The 27,138-nt window shown below is 41.0% G+C and overlaps 2 protein-coding genes across 3 annotated transcripts; both read left to right on the top strand.

Annotated features, from left to right (window-relative positions):
- The first annotated feature begins 244 nt into the window (after nt 1-244).
- On the top strand, nt 245-11,343 carry neurl1b (neuralized E3 ubiquitin protein ligase 1B). The gene is made up of 6 exons (XM_032528188.1): nt 245-648; nt 4,730-4,974; nt 5,061-5,394; nt 8,097-8,837; nt 9,555-9,680; nt 10,403-11,343. The coding sequence occupies exons 1-6, from the start codon at nt 618-620 to the stop codon at nt 10,648-10,650; spliced, it is 1,725 nt and encodes a 574-aa protein (XP_032384079.1). The 5' UTR covers nt 245-617; the 3' UTR covers nt 10,651-11,343.
- A 3,875-nt stretch (nt 11,344-15,218) lies between these two features.
- Nucleotides 15,219-24,240, top strand: mtnr1c (melatonin receptor 1C). Of its 2 annotated transcripts, XM_032528190.1 has the most exons (3): nt 15,552-15,682; nt 16,157-16,204; nt 23,087-24,240. In XM_032528190.1, exons 2-3 carry the CDS (start codon nt 16,192-16,194, stop codon nt 23,950-23,952), a joined length of 879 nt encoding a protein of 292 aa, XP_032384081.1. In that variant the 5' UTR covers nt 15,552-15,682; nt 16,157-16,191; the 3' UTR covers nt 23,953-24,240. The 2 variants fall into 2 exon arrangements, with proteins under 2 accessions (XP_032384080.1, XP_032384081.1); XM_032528189.1 differs by lacking the exon at nt 16,157-16,204 and having other exon boundaries at nt 15,219-15,682.
- The last annotated feature ends 2,898 nt before the right edge of the window (nt 24,241-27,138 follow it).

The raw sequence follows: 27,138 nt of genomic DNA, 5'->3' as shown, positions 1-27,138 counted from the left end.
ACCCATGCATCATGTAAATATCTTCTGTAAATATATATTCATGTAAATGACATCTGTATTCAGATCAAGTCTAACCCCTTCAGGATGATACTATATTGAAACAACCAGACTAACATAATCATTTTACTGTTATCAAAGTTTGTGCTGTGCTGTCTACATGACTCTCTATATGCAAATGTTGCTCCTGACAAACCGCCTTCCTGTAGACTCAAGCATTATGTTTGTGTCATTAGGCTACACAATCAATAGGCTTCATCTTGCTTTGGGTAAATTATTCACTGAGTTATTCAGAGGCTCTGTGATGCTCTTGAGGAAAGGGGGGGGGGGGGGGGAATCTCAGCTTACTGTGTCTTTAAAGTCGTGCAGAGGGGAGCTATACTAAAGAAAGGAGGGGGCTGCTGTGCGCCAGTTGGAGGTGTCTGCCTGTCGCTGCGGCTTTGGGTTGACATTAAAGAAGAGCGCGTCCATGCGTCAGCGGGGATCTACGGCGCAATTTGAGATACTCCGATTGAACCGGTTCCAGGCAGATAGTCATCAGACTGAAGATACATGGATGGACAGAGAAATAGTGCAATCGGAATTAACTTGTCAGCCGGTGCGAGGGATTTCTGTATATAATGGGGAATACGACACCTAAACCTTTGATAGGTGAGACTTGTTATTAATTAATGTATCATTCACGAGGCTTGCAATGCACTCACATGAAGCGGTGTCTGCGCGAAACCGCTTGATAGCCAGAGATACTCATGGCTAGACCTGATACCTCTACTTGTGTTCGCTGCGCGTGGAGACGCGCTTCCCATCACGGGGGGAGCTGAGCGTGATTCCCTCAGGGAGCAGGTCCAAACAAGCGCTCTCTGAAAAATATGCACTTTTTACTCATCAATTTATAGAATTAAAACCACTGATACAGCAGAAAATTAAGAACAAAGAGTAGTCACATAAAGGGCAACAATGGATGATCGTCGAGCAAGATTGTCAAAAAAAAGTGAAGCTAATTGGTAACTCTCATGTCATAATAATTGGGTTGTTGAGAATGTATTGTTTTAAATGTATCCCTGCTTGTATCACCAATTACCTATTTCTACGCCTGTGCATTGAATAGCTGATGAGTTTATGCTTTTTTTTGCATATAATTAGATTGTTTTCCAATGTTTTCTGAGACAGTAGGCTACGTAAGTCAGGCTTTTATCTCAGGCAGGAAATATTACTGTTTACTATACATTGTTGATTTAGATAGATAGATAGATAGATAGATAGATAGATAGATAGATAGATAGATAGATAGATAGATAGATAGCCTGCAGCAGCCAAGTCACACACAAATCACAAAACTAAGACGAGGACACATAAGAGGTCAATAAGAAACAAAACATGAATAACTACAATCTTAACACAAAACTGATTAAACACTTTATAATAAGACCTTTGTCTAATACAGATACTACATCCAACCGTCTGCAGTTATCCCAAGTATCAAAGCTGTCTTACATAAGGTACAATCTAAAGGGAATAATTGATTGTCAGCCCCAGTCTTTGCATTAAGCTGTCATTACGAGCTTTCAGAAAATCCCTTTGTCATGAAACCTACAGCGCGTTACTTGATAATCAGTGCCCCATATCACTTTGATTTAATGTCTGTCACAGTCCCACGCCCCCAACAGACCCACTCAGAGGCTAAATGACGTGGTTGCTGCCACCAGAGCCAGCTGTGGGGTTTGGACTGAGAACAGTAAGTTAGTCACAGCGGAGCAGGAGCAGCATTGGTCCTTCCTTGCAATGTATGGTTTAGATTAACATGGAATTAATATGAAACCTGTGTTTAATGGGTTTGTATTAGACATGTGCACAACATATCAGGTTTGTATAGGTTCATCTCAGTCAGTATAGTCACTTTGCAGGCCTATGTGTGAGGAAGAAGTCATAACAGCAGCTGTGAAAAGAGTTTCAAGTGATGTCATTGGCTTTTTCTATTTATTTTTTATTACCAGGAAATCTATGTTCACAACTAGAAGCAAAGATCTGACAAAACTCCACAGAGGCTCATCGCATCTTGCTCAGTGAATGAGTTAGTATGACGACCATACAGCCTAGAGATATGAGAGACTAAAGAGCCTGATCATCTTGTGGCCAAAGATAACTTTGACTAATGCACATAATCAGTCTTACATTTTGTAAAACTCGCCTCTGCGGGGCAGAGTGTGTCTTGTGCAGTCTCATGATTGTCAGGGAGAAATCTTTCCCATAATTCACAATTGAACCTCATGTGGTAGCAGAAATATGCTGTATTATTGAGACTGAGCTTTGCATGGTGACCACATTTATGATCCTGATGAGGTTGCTGTCTGGTCTCACTGTAAGTTCTGTCTCATCACTTTCCAGTCCTAAATCCAAATACGTATTTCTGTCTCTCCCCTATCTTTCGCTGTTCTCATGACTTTGGCGCGCCAGCGTGCAAGCCTCACCTATATTATTGTTAAGTAACAGAAGGTTGGAGTAGTTATCCATCACTGACACACATTACCATCACGCTTGAGTCACAGAGCTATGTGCCCGATTTTCCAAAAAAGGAGTCATCCAGTTATTTTTTAAAAACCCAGAAAGTGGTTTAATAATACTTAGAGTTTTTATGGGGGTATTTCCAATATCATCAAATAGTCTTTAACCATCTGGCATTCCCTCAGCAGCACATAACAATTATTAACCTGTATCCTATCCAGGAAGCTAGACACAACATGTGTCCTTGCTCTTTCTGTGCAACAATTACAACGTTTTTAAAGCACTAATTTGTTTCAATCAATATAGACAATATGATGAAGAGAGTAAAATGCTTTAAAAGGCCCCGTAGAGTTTTCTTGTCAACAAACTAAAGTTATGAAAACATTCGGTGTCACTCACCTAAACACGTTGTGTATGTGACATTCCAGTCTAACCAATGTGTTCATCAGCCTTACTAATTTTCATGAAGTGAAAATTGCATGGCAGCTTTGTGTGAATATGCAGCAAGTTGTTTTAATTGTTTATTTATTGTTTTTCAAATTGTTAGCCAATTATTCGTGTTTGCTTGCCAACTGTCTTTGTCTTTGTTGGAACATTGCTGCGTTTCCTAGCACATTACCGCCACCATGGTGTGAAACCATTGGCAGGGCTGTGTATTGCATCAGTGTGTCCACGTGCGTGTGTACAAGTCAACCAAAATGGGAACCCACTCATAAAAAAACTGTTCCACAGCGCTAACTCTGCATGGTAGCTTTGCGTTTTTTTCCCCACATTTTACAAACATGCCAATATGTCATTTTCAAACAGCCATTTTTGGACTGAGGGACAGCCATTTTGTGTGGCTGTCCCTCAGTGCATGTCCTTATGGGCTACAATGGCAAACAAGGGTCTATAATAGCCTTCACTGTAGGTTCCTTAACTGCAGAGTCCCAGTGTGTTCTTTTTTCAACGAGGCCGTTTAGCCTAAAGCCTACAGGCTGATCCTCAGCATGCTTTTTGTCTTCACACTTTACCCAAAGTGGGTTTTACTCACAATTTTACTCACAATTTCCCAGAAGTAGAAAGGAAGGGGGCACCCGCACATCATTTGAGATGTTACAGATGTTCTTGCTGCTGCTGCTGCTGCTGCTGCTTCATAGTTTAGAATATAATCAGTGATAATGTCTAATTTAGGAAATGTACTGTGGAACATTTCACTGAGTTATTGTCTTTACACCAGATCACAGTGAATTTTAAACAGAAATGTAATCACTGTGTGGCCCTGAAGGCGAGTAGAAACACTGCCTTGCTTTGAATGTTGGATTTCAGCCAGTCTATATACCATAAACACTCATCTACAGTTTCCATTGGATTTAATATAAAAAACCCAAAGTCTCATTTAAGCCAAGGCCCAGTTTGACTTGTTTGATTTCTGACCCATGTTAATTCGTTTTGCGATGTTCATGAAGAATTTCTCCTCCCAAGTAGAACATTGACTGCAAGATGAAGATGAGATCAAAGATTAAGCATTTGATTTGGGTATTTTTTCACTGTCTATTCAATGTGTGATTCCCTCTCTCTCACTTCTGAAGATAACATGAAGGAATGAAAGTGGCTATTCATGGTTTGTTTATGCTGTAGGCCAAGGGTGTGTGTAGCCCATAAATAAGAGGAAGGCTTATCACATCTGTTGTCGACTCTCCTGTGATGCTATTAATATTAGCACTGCTCAAATATATGTGGATTTTAAATAAGTCAAATGTCCCTTTTATGTTTCCCAGTGAAATATGCACATGGGTTTTGTCTAAATTTACCTTGTTTTATTTCTGTGATATAAATGTCCCATATGGATGTGGTAACTAGACTGATTTGGGACAGTTTGCCTCTTATACTGTAAATGTGGGTTACATACTAAAAGTGACGATTTAATGTACTTGCTTAGAGGAGAGGGGAGGCTTTAAAGTTTCAGTGTGGGAAAGGAAGTGTGTGAGACTGTGGGCTCTTTTAGTTTACTGGCCTCTGCCCTCTAAACCAACTGCCGGGGACAACTTGCAAAAGTTATTGTGTGCTGATATGTTCACCTCTTTTTCCAGCTGCTGGTGTCACTAACATTCCTGTTTTGACCTTGTCTGAGTCGCATAAAAGCAGACCTGCTGTTCATGTACCACGCTGCTCTCTTGTTTGGTTGATAAGGTTGAATCATTGAGGGCTTTTCTTTTCTCACTGTACCCCTAATATTTGGTACCCACAGATGCGACTCTGCATCCCCGCCCGGTGGCCAGCAGGCAGTACTACACCCTGCCTAAGAATGGGGCAGGTGTGGAGAGAAGAACGTCCGCCGCGCCGGTCAGCATCAATGTGGAGTCCCCCCGCTTTCACCCCCACGCCAAAGGCAAGAATATCCGGCTGGATGGGCAGCTTCGGCGTGCCACACGCAAGAACAGCTTCTGTAATGGCATCACTTTCAGCCACAGGCCTGTCCACCTCTATGAGAAGGTTTGTTTTCTAATTTGCATTAATTAATGTACTTTTAAAAGCTAGGAATTTAAAGAATTACATTTTGATTAATTCCATTCATTCAGGTTCGTCTTCGCCTGAGCGGCGTGCACACTGGCTGGAGTGGAGCTCTACGCTTCGGTTTCACCAGTTTGGACCCCAGCGAATTGGTTGCTACAGATATCCCCAAGTATGCCTGCCCAGACCTGGTGACACGGCCCGGCTACTGGGCCAAAGCTCTGCCTGAGAGACTGGCCTTGAAGGACAATGTTTTGTCATTCTGGGCTGATCGCCATGGAAGAGTTTTCTACAGCATCAACGATGGAGAGCCCATCCTCTTCCACTGTGGCCTCAGCATCGGCTGTCCACTCTGGGCCATCATAGATATTTATGGCATCACTCAGGAGGTCACACTGCTTGGTAAGCACTATATTTACTTGCTCTGTGAAATGACTTGTGAAAATACTTGTTTTTCTCATGACTCGGCAAGAGTTGAGAGAGGCGAGCAGAAGTTGAGTCATATTCCAAAGGGAAGTGTGATGAACAAATTTCACAGCTGACTGGTCATTAATCTGTACACTATCCATCATTACAATTCAGATATACCCAATAAAGTATTGAGTAATACATATTTTTTTCACCGGAATCGGTGTCCTCCAGAAGGCCATGTATTTTCACCATGGCTTTGACAACCCCGAAACCTCAGGAACTTATTTTTATAGGGTAAACACATTCACAGCTAATTTAAGCAGCTTCCTGAGAGTCAAGAAAGCAGCTGTGTTGGGAAGCTCTGCAACAGCGGAGGCCAGTATAGTTTAGCACAGTAGGTAGTAGGGCCTGGGGCGGCCCAATGATCTACTATATGTTTGACACGACTAGTTTGTCTAGAAACCAGAACCATAACATCCAGAGATAAACAGGATGTGGACCACGGATTTCAATCCCCCCTGAACGTCTCACTCCTAACCACTCTCCGCTCTCTTGCTATCACTTTGTCACTTTCTCCCTCTTCCCTCATTGCCATCACCCTCTCCCTGTGGTTCCCTCTCGTACTCACTGGATGTGTTTATCTTCAGTCTGACAAGAGCTATGGCCATGTTTGGTCAAGGCGGCAGATCCCAGGAGCTTTGGAGGGGCCAGTGCACTCAACTGCTCCAGCATCACTAGAAATAGTAATGATGGAATGTATCATAAGTCAAAGGGGGACGGCTAGGACAGCACTTTTTTATAATAGTCCCTCACGCATGGAGAAATCCAGCTGTACTATGAACTTTATAACTTTGCACTATGGGCTCATGTTATGGTAGAAAGGGAATGAAAAAGGGAGTTACATTTACTGGTGACCGTCAAATAAACTGCTGGCCAACAGCTTATTTGTACAAAAAACAAAGGTTTATTTAACTCCCAACAACAAACAACTCAACTAAAGCGTCATATGAAGGGCTCACAGCGTAGAGACTTGTTCTAGTTCTTGTATTAGGTCCTAGGAGTGTCCATGAACATGTAATATCTAACTCCTTGACAGTGAATGCTGTGTAAAAGACATGCTTCATCTTGTATTTCTAAACGGTTTGCTGTAAGTCACAGTGGGAAAAAGTCATAAATAAGTGGATATAAATAATAAATACAATAAATATGTTAAAGGAAAAGATGGAGACTCGAGATTGGGACTTGGACTCGAGTCACACTTAAGTTGCACAGACAGTGACTTCAGTCTTGAATCGAGATTGGTTCTTAAAAGACTTCAAACTCGACTCGAGACTTGGGAACAATCTTTATTGTTAGGAACCGTCTGATGAGATAAATGTTATTACCCTCTCTGCGTAACCTATAACCTACCTACATAATCTGTAACCTATCTGCTGTGCCACACGGGAGAGAGGACAACAAACTTGTCGACCGCACCGGCAGAATCTGTGCCATTCATCAGAATCTTTGGCTTTAAAAATGTCATACAACAAGGCCCAAACAAAAGAAGCGCTGGATTGCATACTACGTGGTATCATGATAAAGGATTCTTGCTCATCCACATCTGTCCATGTTCGCTAGGTTAGCAAACATGTTTAGCTCAGCATTGGCAATCTATGTTAGCTTGCTTCTTGCTTTAGCTACAACCTACGGGTGGTTAACTCTGACTGTTGTTGGCTAGATTTTATTATAGCTATTTAGCTATGTTATAATATGTGTATAAGCAGCCTGGATGGAACACAGCAGTTAATACAACACTTATTATAACCCCGAGAGACTTGAGACTTGGACTTTAGTTTAGAGATTTGTGAGCATCTCTGGTTAAATGTCCCATATCATGTTTATTTTTAGGTTCATACTTTTATTTTAGGTGTCTACTAGAACATGTGTTATATGCTTTAATGTTAAAAAAAAATTCATACTGTCTGTCTGGATATGCCTGTATTATGCCCCCTTCCCGTAAAAACCCAGTCTGCTCTGATTGGTTGGTCTTTCGCATCTGCGTTCTCTGCACCTTCATTAAAGTTGGTAAATGATAGTAAAGTCTCTGTAGCAGGACTTTTCCACCGATATATAGTGTAGTTGTGACATCCCAGTCCTGACAGCTCGTTGAAAGGCATTGTTTCTCAATACGAGCTTAATGCATTTCTCTGTGAGTTGAGTGTTTTGATACTTTCACAGTATTTATACAACGCCTCAACCTATTTAATCATCGAAAACAAAAGCTCACCTTGTACAATAATGGAGCTTTATTAACAAATTTGTAGAAATGTCATGTCATAAATTTCAAGAGCGTGTCAACGATTAGTCAATTAATTGATTAGTCAGAAAATAATTGGCAACTACTTTGATTAATCATTTTGTGAATATTTGCTGGTTTTCTTTGTCAATTGAGAAGACAATCAGCAAATTAATCTATAATGCAATTAATCATTAGTCGCAGTCCTAAAATATGCCCATATGAACAAAAGCACTCATTGAGCAAAAACAGACATCAATGAGGCGGCAGTAACACATGCAGATAGTATCTCAGCATGCAGCGTTTCTTCAGGCATCGTAGAAGAAATAAGGACGCAAAAAGAAGGGAAGTGACCCAAGCTTAGATCATATCATGTCCAAGTCACAGACTTATTTGTTTATATTCTGTACCACAGAGAGCACGTTTGCTGAGAGTGTGGGATCCAGCTGCCTGAGTGCGGCCCGTCTGAGTGCCTATCTGCCCCAGAGTAGCCACGACTCAGCCAATTACAACAACAATCAACTGGAGAACAACCAGGCTGCTGCTGCCAAGATGGCCAACCTCCAGCTCACTAACTACACTCAGCTCATCCCCTGCTGCTCCTCCACCTCTTCCTCCTCCACACAGTCCTCATCTGCCTCCACTGGATTCAGCACCCCGAGGGTGGTCCGGGGCCTTCCTTCCCCGCTGGACAATGACTTGCACTTTCACCCCGTCCGTGGCTCTGATGTAATACTCTCCGCAGACCGCTCTGCCGCCTGCATCCACTTTCTGGACAGCAGTCGGACTCTGGTGTTCAGTGACCGTCCGCTGCATGTGGGTGAGACTTTGTACGTGGAAGTCGGCCACCTGGGCCTTCCCTACTTTGGGGCGCTGTTGTTTGGTTTAACATCCTGTGACCCTGCCAGCCTACATGCCGCAGACTTACCGGCAGACCCTGAGGTTCTCCTGGACCGTAAAGAGTATTGGGTGGTGCATCGTGGCTTCCCCATGCTTTGCTCTGGAGATGTGCTCAGCTTCAGTCTGCTGCCCGGCGGAGATGTGCACCACGGGGTGAACGGAGTGGCACGTGGCAGGCTGCTCTGTGTGGACACCTCTCAGGTCCTCTGGGCTTTTTTCACCCTGCATGGGGCTGTCAACAGACTCAGAATACTGGGTAAGACGAATGTATTTACAGCAACACGGACAGGTGATGGCATGAAACACCAAATATTACTGAAGTCTTACATTTATTTGTGAAAGTATTGTAATTATGAGATGCAACACAAACTCCAAAATGGAATACTTTTCGGGAAACTTTCTTTCTGAGAGTTAGAAGAGGAGATTCATACCACTCACATATTTGTCTGTAGCAAAGCCTAGCACAAATACTGAAAATGGTGTTAGGTAGCATATTTCCCAGAATGTGTAACTTTTCTTTTTTATACTAAAAAGATAAATGCCCATAAAGGACATACTCGTCAATTATCATCAGTCTTTTTTTGAGTCTAGGCAGCCAACGCATTTTATTTTTTCCCAGACTAAAGGAATGCAGTAAGTTTATGTCTCTGTGCCTGTTCAGTTTCGCGCTGTGACCCATCTGTCCTCCTCCCACATAAACTCCCATCAGCTCGAACACAACAATATTATCCTCAAACAGACACTAAAAGAAATTCACTCTATAAAATTTCAAAGTATTACAGTTATGCATATCTAATCCGACTGGTTAGGGCCGGTCACACTCTGGCCTCACACTCAAACGGTTCAAGGACACTTAATTGAAATGATACCAACTACAGTTGAATGTACACTTTGTCTGAATGGCACATTGAAAGGCTTTACATGAGACTAATTATCTGGGTTTTGTTCATGTATATATGTCTTTGTGTTACAGGAACACTGCAGTCCAGTCCTCCCTCCACATCCCCCAGCACTTCTCAAAGCAGCAGTCCAGACGACAGTGACTCAGACCTGGCGTTCAGTGTCAACAGATCCTCCTCTGCCTCTGAATCCTCTCTGGGTAGGTCACCAAATGTTGACACCATACTTGATGCTACGATGTTTGTCTCCCCCACAAGGCCACGGCAGGAAGGCCCTTATGGTAGTAGCGATCATTGTGGTGTACTAGAGAGTCACGGGAAAGACGTTTGGTTTCACTTTTGAAGTGACAACAACATGTTTTACCTTGTTACAAATATTCCTCCATGATTTAAAAGAGCTTTAATAATCAGTCAATTAATTGATTAGTCAACCACAGAAAATGGACTGGCAAATATTTTCATTATTGATTAATAGTTGTCATTTGAAAAGTAAAACATCCAAACATGTTTTAAATGTCAACATTTGCTGTCTTTCCCACTATTATAGTGGTTTTTTTTGTATTTTGGACTGTGGGATGGAAAAAATTTAATTTGATGACATCATATTAACATATTAACATATATTAGTCGTGATATTAATCAGTGAAATAATTAATATTGAAAATAACTGCAGCCCAAGAAGGCTTTTGTGCAACAATTAATCAAAGATTATATTCTAACATTGAAATCTGTATTTGTCATGGCTTATTAACAACAAGGAAACACACTACTAATACAGACATATAAGTAGAATATATAAAAGCAACAGTATTACGGAGCTGAACCTTTTCCCCCATCAATGACAAAAACAAAAGTAATCTGTTTACATGCATCCAGGTCTGCTCCATTTCAAGATCCACACGTTTTCTTTCTTTTCCTGTAGTGACTGCTCCCAGCTCCCCCCTCAGCCCTCCCGTCTCTCCGACTCTCACCCCCTTAGAACTGCCCTCTGCTGGAAAAAACGGAGAATGCACCATTTGCTTCGACCAAGACGTGGACACCGTCATCTACACCTGTGGACACATGTGTCTGTGCAACGACTGTGGGCTGAAGCTGAAGAGACAGATCAATGCGTGCTGTCCAATATGCAGGAGGCCGATCAAAGATGTTATCAAAACATATCGGCCATGATGATCCAGATGTTCAAACAGGTGCTGTGACTTCTGCTGCTGGATGCCACCTGTGACCCCTTCTCAGGCTCGGTTGGAAACGAATCTTGGCCCCAATTGGAGATTAGCCAAACCAGGACATAATTGTGCCTATATGTCTATTTTATATGGGTAAATCTTTTCTGAAGATAGTCATACACATAACTGTGATCCTCTTTATACAAACAGTAGACTGCTACATGAGCTCCTTTGATTTGACTGAGAAAGAAGAGATGAATCATGCTCTCCTTTTTTGTAATGTCAATGTGATGTCTCTTACATCACATGGATTTTCTGAGCAGAAAAAGCCTGCTGTGAATATTTTGTCCATACACTCATCGTCCTAGATTAATGTGTGCTTCAGCAGGGTGTCTGGACCGTAGTCTATGACTTGTAGTGCCTTAGATTTATGTCACATTGTGCGTACAAGTAATCATGCTACCAATCCTAGCCATATTTTTAATGTACAGTACTGAAAGTGTGTGGTGAAAAGGCTAACAGATGCAGAATATATGCAATGAAAGGTGTTATAGAAAGATTCTTTAGTGGAAAGATGTAACTGTGTATTAAGTGTGTTCAGTGCCGTGCTTTAAGAAAAGTATGTTTGGAAAGTACAAAATGAAGACTCCGGTTTTACACTTTGAGAGATTAATAAAAGTGGACTGTGTGATTAAAATCTGTGTGTTTTTCAATGATAATATTTTAATATTTTTTATAAAAAAACAAGTTTTCTACATCACAATCACTTTCATGTAGCCCTTCTATAACCTTTGCTTTTCAACCGGAGAGGGACCAAATCATGAGTATTCTACTTCAAAATATGCATCAATTTTAATTTGTTGTCTTTTTTATCGGAAGTGAGATTAAAATTAATCAATTATATCTGCATAGCTGTAAATAAGGCGGCCCTTTTAAGTGTCATGAGAATATTTTTGGGGAATTGTTTAAGCATTACCACTGCCCCCTGTGTGCTTTTCTTCTGAAATAAGAGTCAGCTACTTTTTTTTATGACATTTTGATAGAAAATCTGTCTCAATAAGCCTTGCTAAACCTAGGGCGTTCTTTTTCACTGGAATTGTAACTCATACGATTTCAGGTGACAAATAAATGCTTGATTGATTGATTAATTGATTGATGGATTGGTTGATTGATCCAAAGTCAAGATTGAAATTGAAAGCCAACGATCAAGGATGAGAAGTCCTGGAAATGCTCAGAAAATAATCAAATTTTAACATCTTTCATTTCATGACAAGTGATATAATAAAAATCTCTGGAAGAGCTACTAAATGGACCTTGTGGTGAGACAGTTTTGACAGGCATTTTGCATTAATTTTATATTTTCCTACAGTAATAAAATAGAGAATTAGTTTAGCATCCTAGTAAATATACACACCACATATATGTATACATCAGGCATCAGACATTTTGACTTGTCAGCAGAAAAAGCCCAGTTGAAGCACATTTAGTTAATGGAGCAGTTACATTAGGTAATGTACGTATATAAAATCTGAATGTCTGCTATATGAAAAATTCTTTTTTAATGACGGTAAAGAGGGTGGAGATGATTGGTATCTGTAATATCCAGACAAAGTACCATCTGAGGCAAGTTGATTTTTCAGTCTCTTGCTATACAGTCTCCTTAAAGTAAATTTGAGTATGTAGCCCAAAGAATTTACGGAAGGTATCATCAACATTTATATCACCTTTAAAAAATGTGACCTTGACACTGCAGTATGCATCTGCCAAGTTATTTCCGTAATGACGAATGGTGTTCACCGACAGCCAGGATTGAGTTGAGAATGTTAAATCTCTCTCCAGGGTTCTGAGTAAAGTTGTTGTTTTTACACAAGTTGACTCATTACAGTAATAGATTACTGTATCACACAACCACAGTGCTTGTGGGAACTGAAACTCCATTGTTAACATGAGACTCAGTCACACTGACTGACAGTTATGCACATTTTCGTCATGAGAAAAGTAATTAAACAGTTGTGTCAGGAGTGTAATTTGAACTTTACAATTTGATGAAGTGACTGCGTTATAATTCCTTGGAGATGGCCTTATATTATTAATGAGGTACCAAACGGAAATAGCTTACAATAGATCGTTTTTGGAAATTGCACAGTATCTTTGCAAGATATTAACATGCTGAGCAAGTATCCTCAAATGCTTAAATGACCTAACTACAACTTACGTCTTGAAGGACATTTCCTTTAAGCATTGTATGACATGATAAAGCACCGAAGAAAGCTTGTGCAGACAATAAGTGGATCCAAACACAAGGTCTCTCCATCACGATCACATTTTTTCAAAGCTTTTATTTTCTGCCTGCAGAGACCCACACTTCATCTTGCAGTAAGAAGGCATCGGCCTTAGTAAAGTGTAGTCTCTCGTACAGGATATTGAATTTCCTCTTCCATCAGCAGGGATCTTTTTCCATGATGGAGATTGCCCTCTCTTTTCTGTAGAATGAAAGCGGTTGCAATGTACTACAAACATATGCAGACATTTGATACAGTTCCTGCAACTAGCTGTTTATGTACCAACACTGTACTTTTGAGCTCCACCTTATGAGTTGAGTTATCCAAAATGTAAGCTATAAAGTGTCAAATTCTTAGCGGAAAGTGTGTCATAAATATGAGTCAGCGTGGCATTTTGACTATTAAATTTATTATTACAATTCAATGCAATTTGCTCTCCATAAATTTAAGGCAATCCGAATAGGTAAAGGTGACATAACCAGTAGAAATAGCACACTTGAAATTATAAGGATTTAGATATGGTATGTGCCATATTATATTGCTGAGTGTCAGTACCGCTTATTATTAAAGCCACCATGTGTACAGTTTGAACATTTTGGATTTTGGTTCAGCAGACAACTATTTGCAATAGACTTATCACCTAATTGTTTCCGTGTTTTTGCTGTCTTTATTTAATAGGCTTTTAACAAGGATGTAACGTGTTGTGAACAACGCCGTCACTCACCAGTAGGTGGAGCTCCACCTTCTACAAACTGTGTGGTGCTGGGAATGTAGGATCCAGTGGGATTGTCAGTGGGAGTTTTGTTGTTGTCGTTGCTGAAATCAGTTGCTCATGTGAGAAAACATAACGATAGCAGCTCAGACTTGACCATACCGTGAACTTGCAGTTATTTGTCAACAAAAAAATCCGTGAACTAGGATTTCAGCGATAAAGAGGAATGAATTATACTGAATGTTTTTCCTATTTATTCCTATAAACGTGCACGCCATTGGGCAAGGCTGGTCAAACCATTTGGAAATGGTGGACAGAAGAAATATTTTGGTTAAGGTTAAACCGACTCCTAGACCTGTCCATTCTACATATCAGCCTGAAAACGTTTATTTGGAAACATGCATGCATCCACAGGAGACATTTTTAAAATAAATATAAATAAGAATAAAAAAACCTCAGTAAACCTAGTAAAACCTCATTTTCTTTAGCCATCCTCCGGTCAGGAGATGGACACAGTCAGGTTACTTTTCTTAGTTTCAGCTGGTCAAACGTCCACTTTGTCCCCTCTCGTGTAAGCAGGTGTTGGCCAGACAATTTCTCTCCATTTTGGAATTCTGTCCATCCTACACCGACATTTTTCACAATTGAAAATGAAGCTTTTTCCAAAATACTTTTCAGATTGGATAAATTCAATGTTCTGTTATGTTACAGAAACCAGTCAGTTAACATGGTAATTAGATTTTAACAAACAAAAAGAAAAATGCGCAATGTTAGCACAAACCCAACCAAAATAATAATCAGATTCTGCCACAGTGCAACAAGATTGCGTAATAATGCAGAACCCGATCAGCATTGTATTTTAACGGTGGAAATTCTCTAATACCTTGAGATGACGAAAAAAGCTCACACTCACACACCGTGAACCTGCTGTTTTGGGGGCCCTGCAGGTCTGGGGCCCCAGGGCTTTGGCCCACTTTGGTTTTATTTTTCAGAAGCACACAAAAGGTAGAGCTTTATTTAACACCAATGATACACAGTTTATTATAAGAAATTATAATTTGTAAATTAGCTGTTTTGGTTTTCGATGTTTGCAAGAGCCTCTATTGGACACATGAAGGCGCCGTTTCCATGCGCATGGAAGAATAGACCGTTTTAATGAAGCTGCATTAAGAAACCTGCAAGTTGTAAAAGGGCTGCTGTTAAAGCCAGCTACAATATCATTGGCACTACGGTCCACAGACACGCATTCAGTGTTTTTATTTAATGCAACTGGTACAGAGAAGAGGGTCACGAAGTACAGATTGCACACTATTTATAGTTGGAAACAGCTCACATTCTTAGCTGACTGGCTGTTGTTTTAAATCAAGCGCTTCGAGTCTGGATGCAGAAAGAATTGACACACAAATATAATCTTTATATTATTATGATTAAAAAAAGCTAACACGAGACTCAACGTTGCCATATGAGCCTCGCACCCTGAGAATTTCCATTACGCACAGGAGAGCGCTCAGATGCCTTCTGGACGAGCCCTTGAATGAAGCAGCGCGCAGGGAGAGCCTTGGTGACTCATGAGGACCACTGAGGACGGCAGTGAAACAAGAGCTCCTGGCACCATTTATCACCGTTGATATGAACTTCTTAGATTTCCATGCATGCATGCATACAATCTATTAATATTCTATTATCATGTCATGGATCGCGTCCTCCTCCCAGTACTCCACAGGCGGAGCAGGAGTGTCAAAAAGTTCAAGACTCCCTCCAGTAAAGTCTTTTTGAATTTTTGGTCTGTAGATTTTCAGCTGAACATTGGAGCCTTCCCACCATGGCCGCTGCACCCTGAGGGGAGATGGATTTAGAGGTGAAGGATGAAAACGGGTCGAGTTGTGTGTCCCGGAATGAGAGCGAGCGCGGACTGAGCGCGTCCTCCGCCGGAGTGTCCACTGCGCTGGCCAGCGTGCTGATCTTCACCATCGTGGTAGACATCCTGGGCAATGTCCTCGTCATCTTGTCCGTGTACAGGAACAAAAAGCTCAGAAATGCAGGTGAGAGATAAAAAGACGATAAAGTGTCGATTTTGGAATAGACACAAGATACGATGTACTGCATGGTGATGGAAATAACAGCTTCATTTGACAAGTTAGGGACAAGCAGACACATAAAACATATTTTATTTCATCAAAATGAATGTGAAAGAATTTTATAATTTCAGAAAGAAAATCAGTTTGACAAGTGACTCTTTAACAAGTCACATCTGCTCAAAGCCAAAAGGACCAATCTCTGTCTCAATGACATACAGTACTGAATGTGGGTTGCCTTGTTTTCCTCTCTTCATTCATAACTACAATTATGTAATATAACGTGTAGCTGTGAACTATTTGCTTGACAATCTACAGCTGGTATCTAAAGTGAGCTTCCAGTGTCAGTGTGATGGAGTTTCCTCAGCTTTGCCTTTGCTACCTTCATATTTCTTCATAATTGATTACCCCCATGGCTTTACCCTTGGTTCCCCATCCCAGATGGATCACATGTATATCAGGACCTGTAGTGTCTCATGGGCAGCCAAGGTGAGAGATGCTGGTGTATAGCTTCAATGCCTTTTTGTGCATTTTTTTAAAAATTTTTTGGGTTGAACTCAACCTCATATTTTGTTGTGCATTTAAAGCAGAAACCACTGTGAAGATGATTAAGCTATTTTTTTTTTCTTTCATGGCAAATATGCCATCATCATTTAATTGAACCCTTTACTTTGTAGCCTTGTCTCAAATGGACAATGTTCCTGTCATTTCCATTTCCTTGCACTAATTTAGAAAAATAGTCCAGAAATTGTTCCTTTTAAGTCTTTGTGTCTGTACGGTGGGGAGGGACATTTCTGTCCAATCCCTAAACAAATCCAAGTATCAGTCATATTTTGCATTGCAGATTGTGTGTATTGCTGTCCATTTCCTTAAATTAGAACAGATAATCTAATGTCGTGGCAGTAACAGTAAGAAACAGTAACAAGAAAGTCTTAGCAATAGTCATGTATTGAAGCCCTGCAGGGTTTATGACACAAGAAGCAGTTGTAAAAAAAAACACTGCATATTTTATTTTCAATTCAAAGAAATTCTAAAAGAAGCACATTTTAATTACACGATCAAACCTCATGATTTTGTTCTTAAAAAACAACTGAGCAGAACACTGAGATGTTTCTTCCATGGGACGAAAATAGAACAAAGAGTTTAAAAAATTGTATATTTAACGTTGTGCTGCTCTGAACCAGCAGCTCTACAGTCAAAAGCAAAGTCAGGAAAGCCTTCTGCTGTGTCAAACGACTAAACACAGTGATCACAACACGGAGCTAATGAGCGCATGAGAATCTGGCCATGGGATTAGGTCAGCAAGTGTTTGGAATAATGAACTTTTAATTACAATTTCAAATACATTACATAACACATCCAAAGTGTTCCTGTGCCAAAAGCGGTGCAAGGAGTTTAGTAGCCTGGAGAATAATTTCATTATCTGGATTGGAAAAATGCCACAGTCGACTGGTCTCAAACAAGAGGACCAGAGTAAATGGCCTGTACAAAAGTCTTTTCCATGCTGGCAAACTATAGAAATTGTGGTGATTACTGGCCTAATGTGACCTATATCCTTCTCTGCTTGGACTAAGTGACAGACCAAGTCACAAGAGAGTCCTCGCCAGTGTTGTTGTCCTTTAGGTTTGCATGTATGAGCAGTAGAAACCTGAAACTCAAGCACATCTTAAGTGTGTCCTTAAGTGACTGAAATTGTTACTGCTGTTAGCCTATCATCACTCTCCTTAACAAGTTATTTATAGATTTGGCTCACTTTGAATCAATGTTTAATTGTATAGGGTTTTTCCGAAAGGAAAGCATGGACACAGCTACGACAAACAGCTGTAGGGAAGATCTGACCCCTGTTGAAATCTGCTTTGTTAAGGGGTTATGGGTGCAGTAAATTGCAACACCACATTTGGGCCCACAAACTGACTCATGAGTGGTACACTGAGGTATGGTGTAAAATTTCTGTGAGGAAAGTCATATATTGGTGAATCTGGTGTGGCAGGCTGACTGCTAAGAAAACATCCCATCTCCTCTCTCCATTACACACTGCTGGTTAGCTTCCTCATTGCAGCAGCAGCTTTCCGCTCTGCTTCACTTCAATTCACCCCCTTGCCTCCACACATCCCTCCACTATCCACCACTCAACCAACCCCGGAAAAAAAGACATGCATGTGTGCATTTGGTAGATGCTGGTATATTTTTGGATTTGTCTCTAATATCTTCATGTATTTGGGGAGAACTGGGACCATATGTTCCATATTTTCAAAGGTTTGCAGGTTCTCTCAAGTGTGCAAATGTAATAGGATATATCCAGTGAATCTTCAAAGGGTAAAACAAGGCACCATGGAACTGCCAATGGGGTGTTAACAATAGAGTTTCCCACTGGGGTTAACCAAACTAAAAATACACTCTGAAAATGCACTCATGAGAGAGGGACAGAGGAAGAAAACGATGATGGGGAGCAGATGGAGGCAAATAACGAAAGAATAAGCTTATGTGTGTGTGTGTGTGTGTGTGTATGTGTGTGTGTGTGTGTGTGTGTGTGTGTGTGTGTGTGTGTGTGTGTGTGTGTTTGTTTGTTTGTGCAGCTTGCACCTCCATGTAAAGAGCTGGGGGTTGCGGGGTGTGTAAGAATGGGAGATTGAATTTAGTTAAATCATGCATCGCATCCTCTCAGTCACTCTGCAGTCATGAATAAAATCTGAAAACCGGAGTGTCCAGAGGGGGTTAATTGAGTCAGTGGACTTAGTGAGTCTAACCAGAAGCCAATTTAAAATGACAGCACAGATCCACGGGGAATATCACTTAGCACACTACATTAAACATGCCTTCTTTTCCCGACAACAAAATGGTCACTTAGTTTTTTAATGTGGTTAGCATGGAGGTAGGATGTTATCAAATTGGGATTATTTGATGAAACCACACCAAGAAAAGCAAAATGCTCTGTTATGTTTACATTACATCCAATCTCTCCTTTGCTGTTCTATTTTCAATTTGCATTTAATTCACCATCATCCTCGTATTTCCGGGATTGCGCCTTACGAGTGAAACCTTGTTGGACCAGACCCTGCTTTTGTCCTGATGGTCTGATTTCTCTCAGGGCCAGTGAGACTTATTTTCTCAGACATAGAGGATCTAATGGGTAGATGGCCTTTGATGATGATGACAATGGTGTTTTGGCCGGATTCAAAGAAGGCTGCATCACCAAAATGCAGCTTGTATCAGTTTAATGTTAAACTTCTTCGAAACAATTCTCTGGCCCCTTGAACACAAGGTCATGAAGTATTCACAAGTAATTTATCAGCACTAATGCCCTTGCCGAAAGGTTATTGTTGCTTATTTATGATAACGTGACTGACTAACTCAAATGTAATCTAATTTTTGAAATACACTCGTAGTAATAAGCCTCACTGTACTGATTTACAGCCGGATCCAAGCAATGCTGACCCTCCTGCACATTTTTTTTTTTTTTTTGTCTTTCAAAGGTTTATAAAAATAGCTAGCGTGAATCATAGCATAGTAATATCAGGTTTTCTGTATGAGCAGTGAGAGTGATGGGATACAGACGGTGGGTCGGAGATTCACGTGTGTACACAGACATGGAACTCCTGTAATTGAAGATCAACTCTGCTTTTGTTTTGTCTTTTGGACTGTTTATCTCTCACACTTACTTCATTATGTGTCTATTCTTGCTCCGGCATTACTAATTTTTTTACATCCTAAATTGTTCCTTTTACTATTCAGAAGTATTCAGCTGGAAAAAGCAATATGCCAGAAATACGTTGCGTACCAAGCCTATTTTTAATGCATATGTAGGTTTATATGCTAGGTGGGAGGCAGTTTCTGTCCAATATATTTTTGAATATGCTGTAGCCTGGTGGGTGCTGCATGATTCTGGTGAAAAATGTCTTATTTCAGTCACACAGAGCTCAACAGTTGCCTCTTATTCAGTTTTGATTTATGTCACATGTGACAGTCAAAAAGAAGGAGAAACACCGGGGGAATCCATGGGGTGGTCCCTCAACTCTCGGGAGGGACACACTTTAGAGCAGGATTAGTTGATTTGATGCAGAGTTTCACTTGGTTGACCATTGTGTGTGAGTGTACTGTAAGATCAGATTCTAGTTACAGAGGCAATTTCAGAGAAGGTAAAGGCTGCAGGTCAGCTGTCCCTGTCGGCATGTAACCAATCAGCATTCAGGTTAAGCTCTATTCAACTCACACCCGTTGATATTAATAGCTGCAAAAGATGTCAGCAGGCACGACTCTATTCTGGTATCCAGGCGTGACAACATCAGTGTTGGTCGGCTGTTTTACACAAAAAAAGGAGTCCTGTGGGAGTTCTGGGAGTTTGGGCGTGATGAGCAGCAGTCTGTCCAAGTTGGTTGATTAAACTTGGTTTGTCCAATGTTTTAATAATGGATGCCAACAAAATTAAGAGTCATTCACAGCAATCCTCTCCGCTGTGTTTAGCACTTACCTCATGCTCTTGATGATAAGGGGGGGAGAGAGGGCCCAGCCAGATAGAGCTAAAGGCTGTAGCTTGCCCTGTCCAGCCGCTAACATGAAAACACTGAGCCCCATGCTGTCAGTGAGGAATCAAACCTCTGCACAATGTCAAATGCACACAGCGAGTACTGTGAGCGTCACAAATACAATCTGACAGATTTGCCCACTGAGCTGACTCGAGGATGAAGAACAAATGCATTTATTTTTATCTCAGTAGGGTTGGAGAGATGGCTCGTGCTGTTTTAGTAACTTGGAAATATACTGTCTCTGAGTACCTATGCCAGTACTATGGTAAAACACGAGGTCAACATTTGACTGTCTTCTACGAAATTTAAATCATAAATGTCCCCAAGTTATGAAGATATAGGAATAAAATGACATGATTATGATGTTTTATGTTCTTTGTTATTTGATGAATCGAGTTCGGGCGATTCAATTAAAATTAGACATGGGGTGACTCGAGTGTGCTGGGATTGGAACAAGCTTTGAATGCAGAGGATTGATGGCCAACATGTGTTTTAAATTCACTCCCATCATATCTGCCAATCAACCCTGTTGATTCAGCTGTTGTGAGCAAGAGCCTTGCGCCTTCAAATTTCAACTTCAGAAAGTATTTTTTGTTATATCAACCGTGAAATCACCCCAATGTGAGAAATGTTGTCGAAATGAGGCACATTATATATAATCCTTAACAGATTATTTACAAGAAGCATCAATGTTTATGTTCAAACCTGTGATGTAATGGTACATGAGAAACTGGCTAAAAGTTGATATTGACAAGCAGTATGTAATTGTGTTTTTGGACTGGTTTTATTTGTATCAGCTTGATGCTACTCGCTACATAATTATACAATAAAGAGTTTTATCTTTTAAAGACTGGGTAAACTGTATATATTGGTGCAAACACTGAGTTTATTTGAGCAAAATCTCCACTTCATCACAAATCTTTATTATAAATTGTGTATCTCGCACACACAATCCACTCTCTATTGCATGTCTACTCAAAACGTATGGGAAGCTAATGCCTCTTTTGCAAAACACCAATTTAATTGCATTGTGGCTCCACTGTACTACATATTCTTGTTATCTATCATCTTGTCTGACACAAAATTACAATTTGATATATTGTTTTATTCTCCCCCACCAAGAACAGCTGCACTGTAACAATATTAGACGTCATTTTCTATGATTCATGTGTTCTGAGGAGATCCAGTGTCACACAACCAACAGCTAAGACCTCAGGAGGACAGGAACTTGTTTGGATGTAATAGGACACTAAAATCAGCCATGCCATGGTTTCTATGTGCTTAAACTCACTGTGTTCCCCAGGGGCAAGGAAGCTTTAAAACAAAAACCGCCTGATTTGAGCATTTTATTGGAATGGACCTGCCAAATATACTAGCCTGATCATACAATGAATCGCTTGTTTCTGTGACTAAATAGATTTATGGGATGTGTGTTGGGAAACAAATTCATACTTTATATCGGGTCTGATACTTGTGTTAGTTCACTAACATGTAGTACACTGTGTACATATTGTACTTACTTGCCTAGTGTGTGAATTTCAACAGGGTAGTGTTGTCGACCGCACACACAGCTTCCTCTGACGCCATTGGGCGAGAAGTGTCGAGCGTTGACCCAACTTCTTGACTGTTATGAGAGCAGCATACGGGTACTCATAGTGCAATACATTTTGCCATACTTACATATACTTTATATACAAATATAGTAACATACTGAGTGTCAACACACTTATGCACTCAAAATAGCAAGTTTAGATACGGAGGTAAGTAATTTGAGAAAGCATGAGAGTCAACAGCCATGCTAGCAGCTCTAGCCTGCTCACAAAGACAATGCCAACATGGCAGGTTTAATATTTATCATCCTTGCTAATGTCTAATGTCACAAACGTCCATAATTGCTAGCGTATAAGCCCCAAAAACAAAGTACAGCTGAGGCTTTAGTTTTGCAGGCATGAGACCAAAATATTGGACAAATTAAAATGTTGACCTGATGATGATGCTAGATTAAATGAGTCAAAGCCACAATTATTACTTACTTGTTGTTATGAAACAAGTGGATCACGATTCGTATCCTTTCATCTACTATCTCGACCTCTGTGAGTTCATTTTGAAAGCAGTTACTAGCGCTCAGGAAAGAGACACGAAGCAGTGTTCAATTCACAATGTTCTAAAGGTTTCATGAGACACACAAGAATATATCAATTTTCTAACAATCCGTTCCCTTCACTGATGAGAGAATAGATGGATAAAAAATGAAAAGGAGGATTGGTGCAAGGTAGGTTCACGCAGATAAATCTTCAGGATGGAATATACATTATGGTAATCCATCCAACAGATATTTCACTCAAAACTATAAATCTGGATGGTGGCGCTAAAGGAAAAGTCACTGGGATTCATCCTCTGGGTATAATGAATATCTGTACTAAAAGGCATGGCAATCCATCCAAGTGGTGGACCGACCAACAGTGCACCATTGCCATCCATATGTATATAGCACTTTTAAAAGTGCTATATACATACAAATGTATTATTATTATTATAATTATTATAATTATTATTATTAGAAGTAAAATAATTTGAATGTTAGTTTTTTCTTCATGTGAGGAAAAAATGGTGTTGAAAAAAATGCTAACACTGAGAGAGCTGTGAAAATAGAGCATGTGTCTGTCTCCATATCACTGTAGTGGCGAGTACATGGTAAAAGCGTCGCCAAAATGAGCCACAGCGGCCACAGTGAAGCTGCTCTTTTATGATGGTTACACACAGTTGTACAGTGACCCAGAAAGTGGAAAGGGAATGATAGTTGGGGTCATGTTTTGTTCTGGTATCTAAACCTCTTCTGTTTCTCCAGGCAACATCTTCGTGGTGAGTTTATGCGTAGCAGACCTGGTGGTGGCGTTGTACCCCTACCCTCTGGTCCTGATAGCTATTTTCCACAATGACTGGACCATGGGTGACTTGCACTGCCAGGCCAGCGGCTTCATCATGGGCCTAAGCGTCATCGGCTCCATCTTCAACATCACGGCCATCGCCATCAACCGGTACTGCTACATCTGCCACAGCCTCCACTACGACCGCCTGTACAGCCTGAGGAAGACCTGCTGCTACCTTGGCCTCACCTGGCTGCTCACCGCCCTCGCCACTGTGCCCAACTTCTTTGTCGGCTCTCTGCAGTACGACCCTCGGATCTACTCCTGCACCTTTGCCCAGACGGTCAGCTCATACTACACCATCTCAGTGGTGATTATTCACTTTCTGATCCCGCTGCTGGTGGTGTCCTACTGCTACATGAGGATATGGGTGCTGGTGATTCAAGTGAAACATCGGGTTAAACCAGACCAAGGGACCAAACTGAAACCTAGTGATGTGAGGAACTTCCTTACTATGTTTGTGGTGTTTGTATTGTTTGCAGTGTGCTGGGCTCCACTGAACCTCATAGGCCTGGCTGTAGCTATAAACCCTGCAAAGGTTGCGCCATACATACCTGAGTGGCTCTTTGTCACAAGCTACTTTATGGCGTACTTCAACAGCTGTCTCAATGCCGTCATATATGGACTACTAAACCAAAACTTCCGTAAGGAATACAAGACAATCGTCCTTTCTATTTGTATCCCTCGTTTGTTCCTTATGGAGACCTCCAAGTGTGCCACAGAGGGACTGAAGAGTAAGCCTTCTCCAGCTGTAACCAACAACAATGTAGCAGAGATAAATGTATGAACTTAATATTTCACTGGGAAACACAGATTCACTTTCTCTGGAGCCTCGTTGTGGACGTGTGCCATGATTTACTCAGTGCCTTGTCACAAGATGTGTTTCATTTTCCAGTTGTAAAGATGTTATTGTATTTGGAAAGAACACTGCTGCCATCCCATTCCTTTTATCCATGTCAGACACCGTTCCCTCATATAGAGAGAACAAAAAGGAATTGTATCACCGGTACATTGGGCTCCTTTGTGACCCTGCACTCTATTTAAAGACAGACCATCTGGTTCACAAGCAAGAAAACAAACAGGTAACTTGTCACCAAAAGAACACTCAGACCATGGAGGGTAATCTCTAATACAACGAGCAGAGCCGTCGCAGGGGGGTGCGAGGCCCTGTGTTAACTTAATGTGCAAGCCCTTGCTCATTGACACACACCGTGATGCACACGCAAGATTCACTGTCAACCTGAGCAGGGACTACCATTATTCAGACAGCTAAATAGTCATATCTTGAGGATGTGTGTGTGTGTGTGTGTGTGTGTGTGTTGTCTTCTTGCTGTGTGTGCACGTATTAAATGTGGACGTACGCCCTCTGTCAATGTTGCTGAAACACGTGCCAAAATAGATGATGAAAGGCATTGGGACAGAGACAGTTGCATTTGTATTTTGATATTAAGAGATTTAACGGACTATTCAGCTGTCAGAACAATAGGCTGTCTGACCTACAGCAAAGCAGCTCAGCTGCATGTCACTTTATATTCTTTCTATAGCTTTATATAGCATACAACTTACCATGCTGGATAAATTGAAAGTCACTTTTCTTGCCTTCTTTCTTGCAAACTCACAATAAAGTCTTTTTAGTCCAGTGTTTGTGAAATTGGCCGGGCTCTCGTGTAACTGACCTCCTTTCTCCCGTCTCCTTCTTCCTTGTTCGCACTTTTGATTTTTTGACAAACTGGAATTTAATGTTAGATCACACTGAGTGGACGACATCACAAACAAATATGGAATGTAAAAAAAAAAGAAGAGAAAGAGAAAGGGGGTAAGCCAGCCTCCACTAAGCGTAGCTCCCATGACGCCATTTTTATGCTACCTAGCACTCACCCGTCGTTAGCATTCCATTGACTGCCATTCATTCTGATGTCCCTTTGACAGCAAATAACTTTACATCTGAAGCTATTTGTCATTGTTTAATTCTAAAGAAACACAGCAATGTATAAAAGGGCTCTATTACCCTGTATCTCACGTTATGGCTCCGTAGCAGACGTTTTTTGTAAAAATAGGCTAAAGATTGTGTCATAACCACGTGACTTACTGTCGCATAGTAGAGGAATTACTGAACAGTACAGGATAAGCTCACAGGCAGTTTGGACTTACATTAGCTGTTTAGGTTTAGATACTAATGTTAATTAGCATTTTACTTAGCAATAATTAGCCTGTGCCTATGTTATCCTAATGCATGTACCTACCTAACATATACCTACGCTCTCCGTCTCTGGAAGATCTGGAGTAATTGAAATTTGTCTTGGCACAGCTACCAGAAGACTTGCAGCTTTCAGACAGGTTGCTCACGTCCCATCCACGTCTTCAAGCTCAGTTTGAGGCTGCACAGTAACGCTGAGCCCTCACCGGAAAACTGCTTCTAATAGCCTTCACTGGTCTCTGTGGAAATCAACGGGGTCACATTGTCCATTTCTTTTACTGTCTATGGGCGCGACGCCCTGTGCGGTCACACAGTTGGCACAACCCTTGCGACGGTTCTGACAACGAGTCAATACAGACGGTACAGACTTACGTTCTCATGTCACATCCAAGTACAGTATGTGTAATTCATGTGCACGAGAATGACACACTGCTTATTTGCACAGATCAATCATGAGTATGCCACCCGCCTCGTCAAAAGAGAATAAATGTATTTCTTATTCTCACTGTGTCTCTGTGCTCTTACATGCAGCAGTAATGATGGAAATAGATGTTTGTTTTCCCTCAATATAATCCTTAATCTGATTTTGGATAGAAACTCAAGCCTTTTCATTCAATGCTCGGCTCAATTATCAAGGATTTAACGCTGTCATTATCATTTTAGTGACTGACACTATTAATTCTGTCAAAGCGATGGTGCATCCCATATTTCATCCAGAGTGTGAATGAATATCTCAGGCGCCTTCTCACTGGGAATGCGTCCGGTCTAAATTCACCATGATGCTGGTTCACCCTCAGGGTTGTCTTCTGAGAAAAGATGCTCTCACAAAACACACTGGGAAGATTGTGGAAACTTTTGCTTGATCTGAACAGCGTTTGTGTGTTAATGGAAACATTTGTGCCTTGTTGTTTGTAACGTTGAATTCCCTCACAGTTTCTGTTAATGCTTCTGGGAAACAAAGCTGTCTTTGAACTGCGTGGATCAATATATTGGACTAAAATGTTTAATGTACCAGGCGCCCACCCTCCCTACCCCACCCCCAAAATCATTGAGGAATTGGTAAAAGTTTGAAAAGGGGGAAAAAAACAAAGCTAGCTTTCTCGTGTGATGATGCCCGGGGGGGACTGGATGCGCATCAGGAGCCAGAAATGTAATTTCCGTGTTAGTGCAAGTGTGCCTGAACACATGTCACCCTCATCGAGATGAGCTCCGACAGCCTCGCAGCAAAACTTCAACCCAGCAAACAATCTATGAGCGGTTCACCTCACAGGGAGGCTCCAAGATGTCAGTGTGACACATTCTTTATATGATGCTCTGTTACTGGAATATTAAAGACATCACACATTCATAATGTCTTATTCAGAGGATTCATAAATATGTTAAGCATATTTTTAACATTTTGATTTAGATTTTTTTGTATTCTGCTGTGCTTTGCTGCAGCTAAACTTGGATAGGCTGCCTGACGATTAGATATGCAGGAATAGGGATCTGAATCCCTGATGGATCTTGGCTCAGGTGGTGTGAAGTTGCAGAGCAGCAAATTGGCACAAAACTGTTCAATCCTGCTTACAATCTTACAAGACAGCGTCACTGATGTGGAAGAGAAAAGCAGCCCACATGCCAGTGCAAGGTCAGCTACAGATGAGTGAAGGGCTCGAGGGAAGGTGACAGAGTCGAATATACGACATCATTGAGTCACAGACTAATGGCAGGATTATTATTCTTCCTCTCGCCTTCCACTCTTCATTCTCTCCTGATACTGCCCTTTTAACCTTT

The sequence above is a fragment of the Etheostoma spectabile genome, chromosome 10, assembly GCF_008692095.1.
Source record: "Etheostoma spectabile isolate EspeVRDwgs_2016 chromosome 10, UIUC_Espe_1.0, whole genome shotgun sequence".
NCBI classification, from domain to species: Eukaryota; Metazoa; Chordata; class Actinopteri; order Perciformes; family Percidae; genus Etheostoma; species Etheostoma spectabile.
Note: the sequence above shows the minus strand (reverse complement) of the source record. Positions and strands in the feature narration are given on the sequence as shown.

What these genes read in the sequence shown, in the direction of transcription:
- neurl1b (XM_032528188.1), top strand. Translation starts at nt 618, where the DNA reads ATGGGGAATACGACACCTAAACCTTTGATAG. An exon ending in TCAGGAGGTCACACTGCTTG is followed by an intron (nt 5,395 to 8,096) that starts GTAAGCACTATA and finishes TCTGTACCACAG; the next exon opens with AGAGCACGTTTGCTGAGAGT. An exon ending in TGCCTCTGAATCCTCTCTGG is followed by an intron (nt 9,681 to 10,402) that starts GTAGGTCACCAA and finishes CTTTTCCTGTAG; the next exon opens with TGACTGCTCCCAGCTCCCCC.
- mtnr1c (XM_032528189.1), top strand. Translation starts at nt 15,487, where the DNA reads ATGGATTTAGAGGTGAAGGATGAAAACGGGTCGAGTTGTGTGTCCCGG. An exon ending in CAAAAAGCTCAGAAATGCAG is followed by an intron (nt 15,683 to 23,086) that starts GTGAGAGATAAA and finishes CTGTTTCTCCAG; the next exon opens with GCAACATCTTCGTGGTGAGT.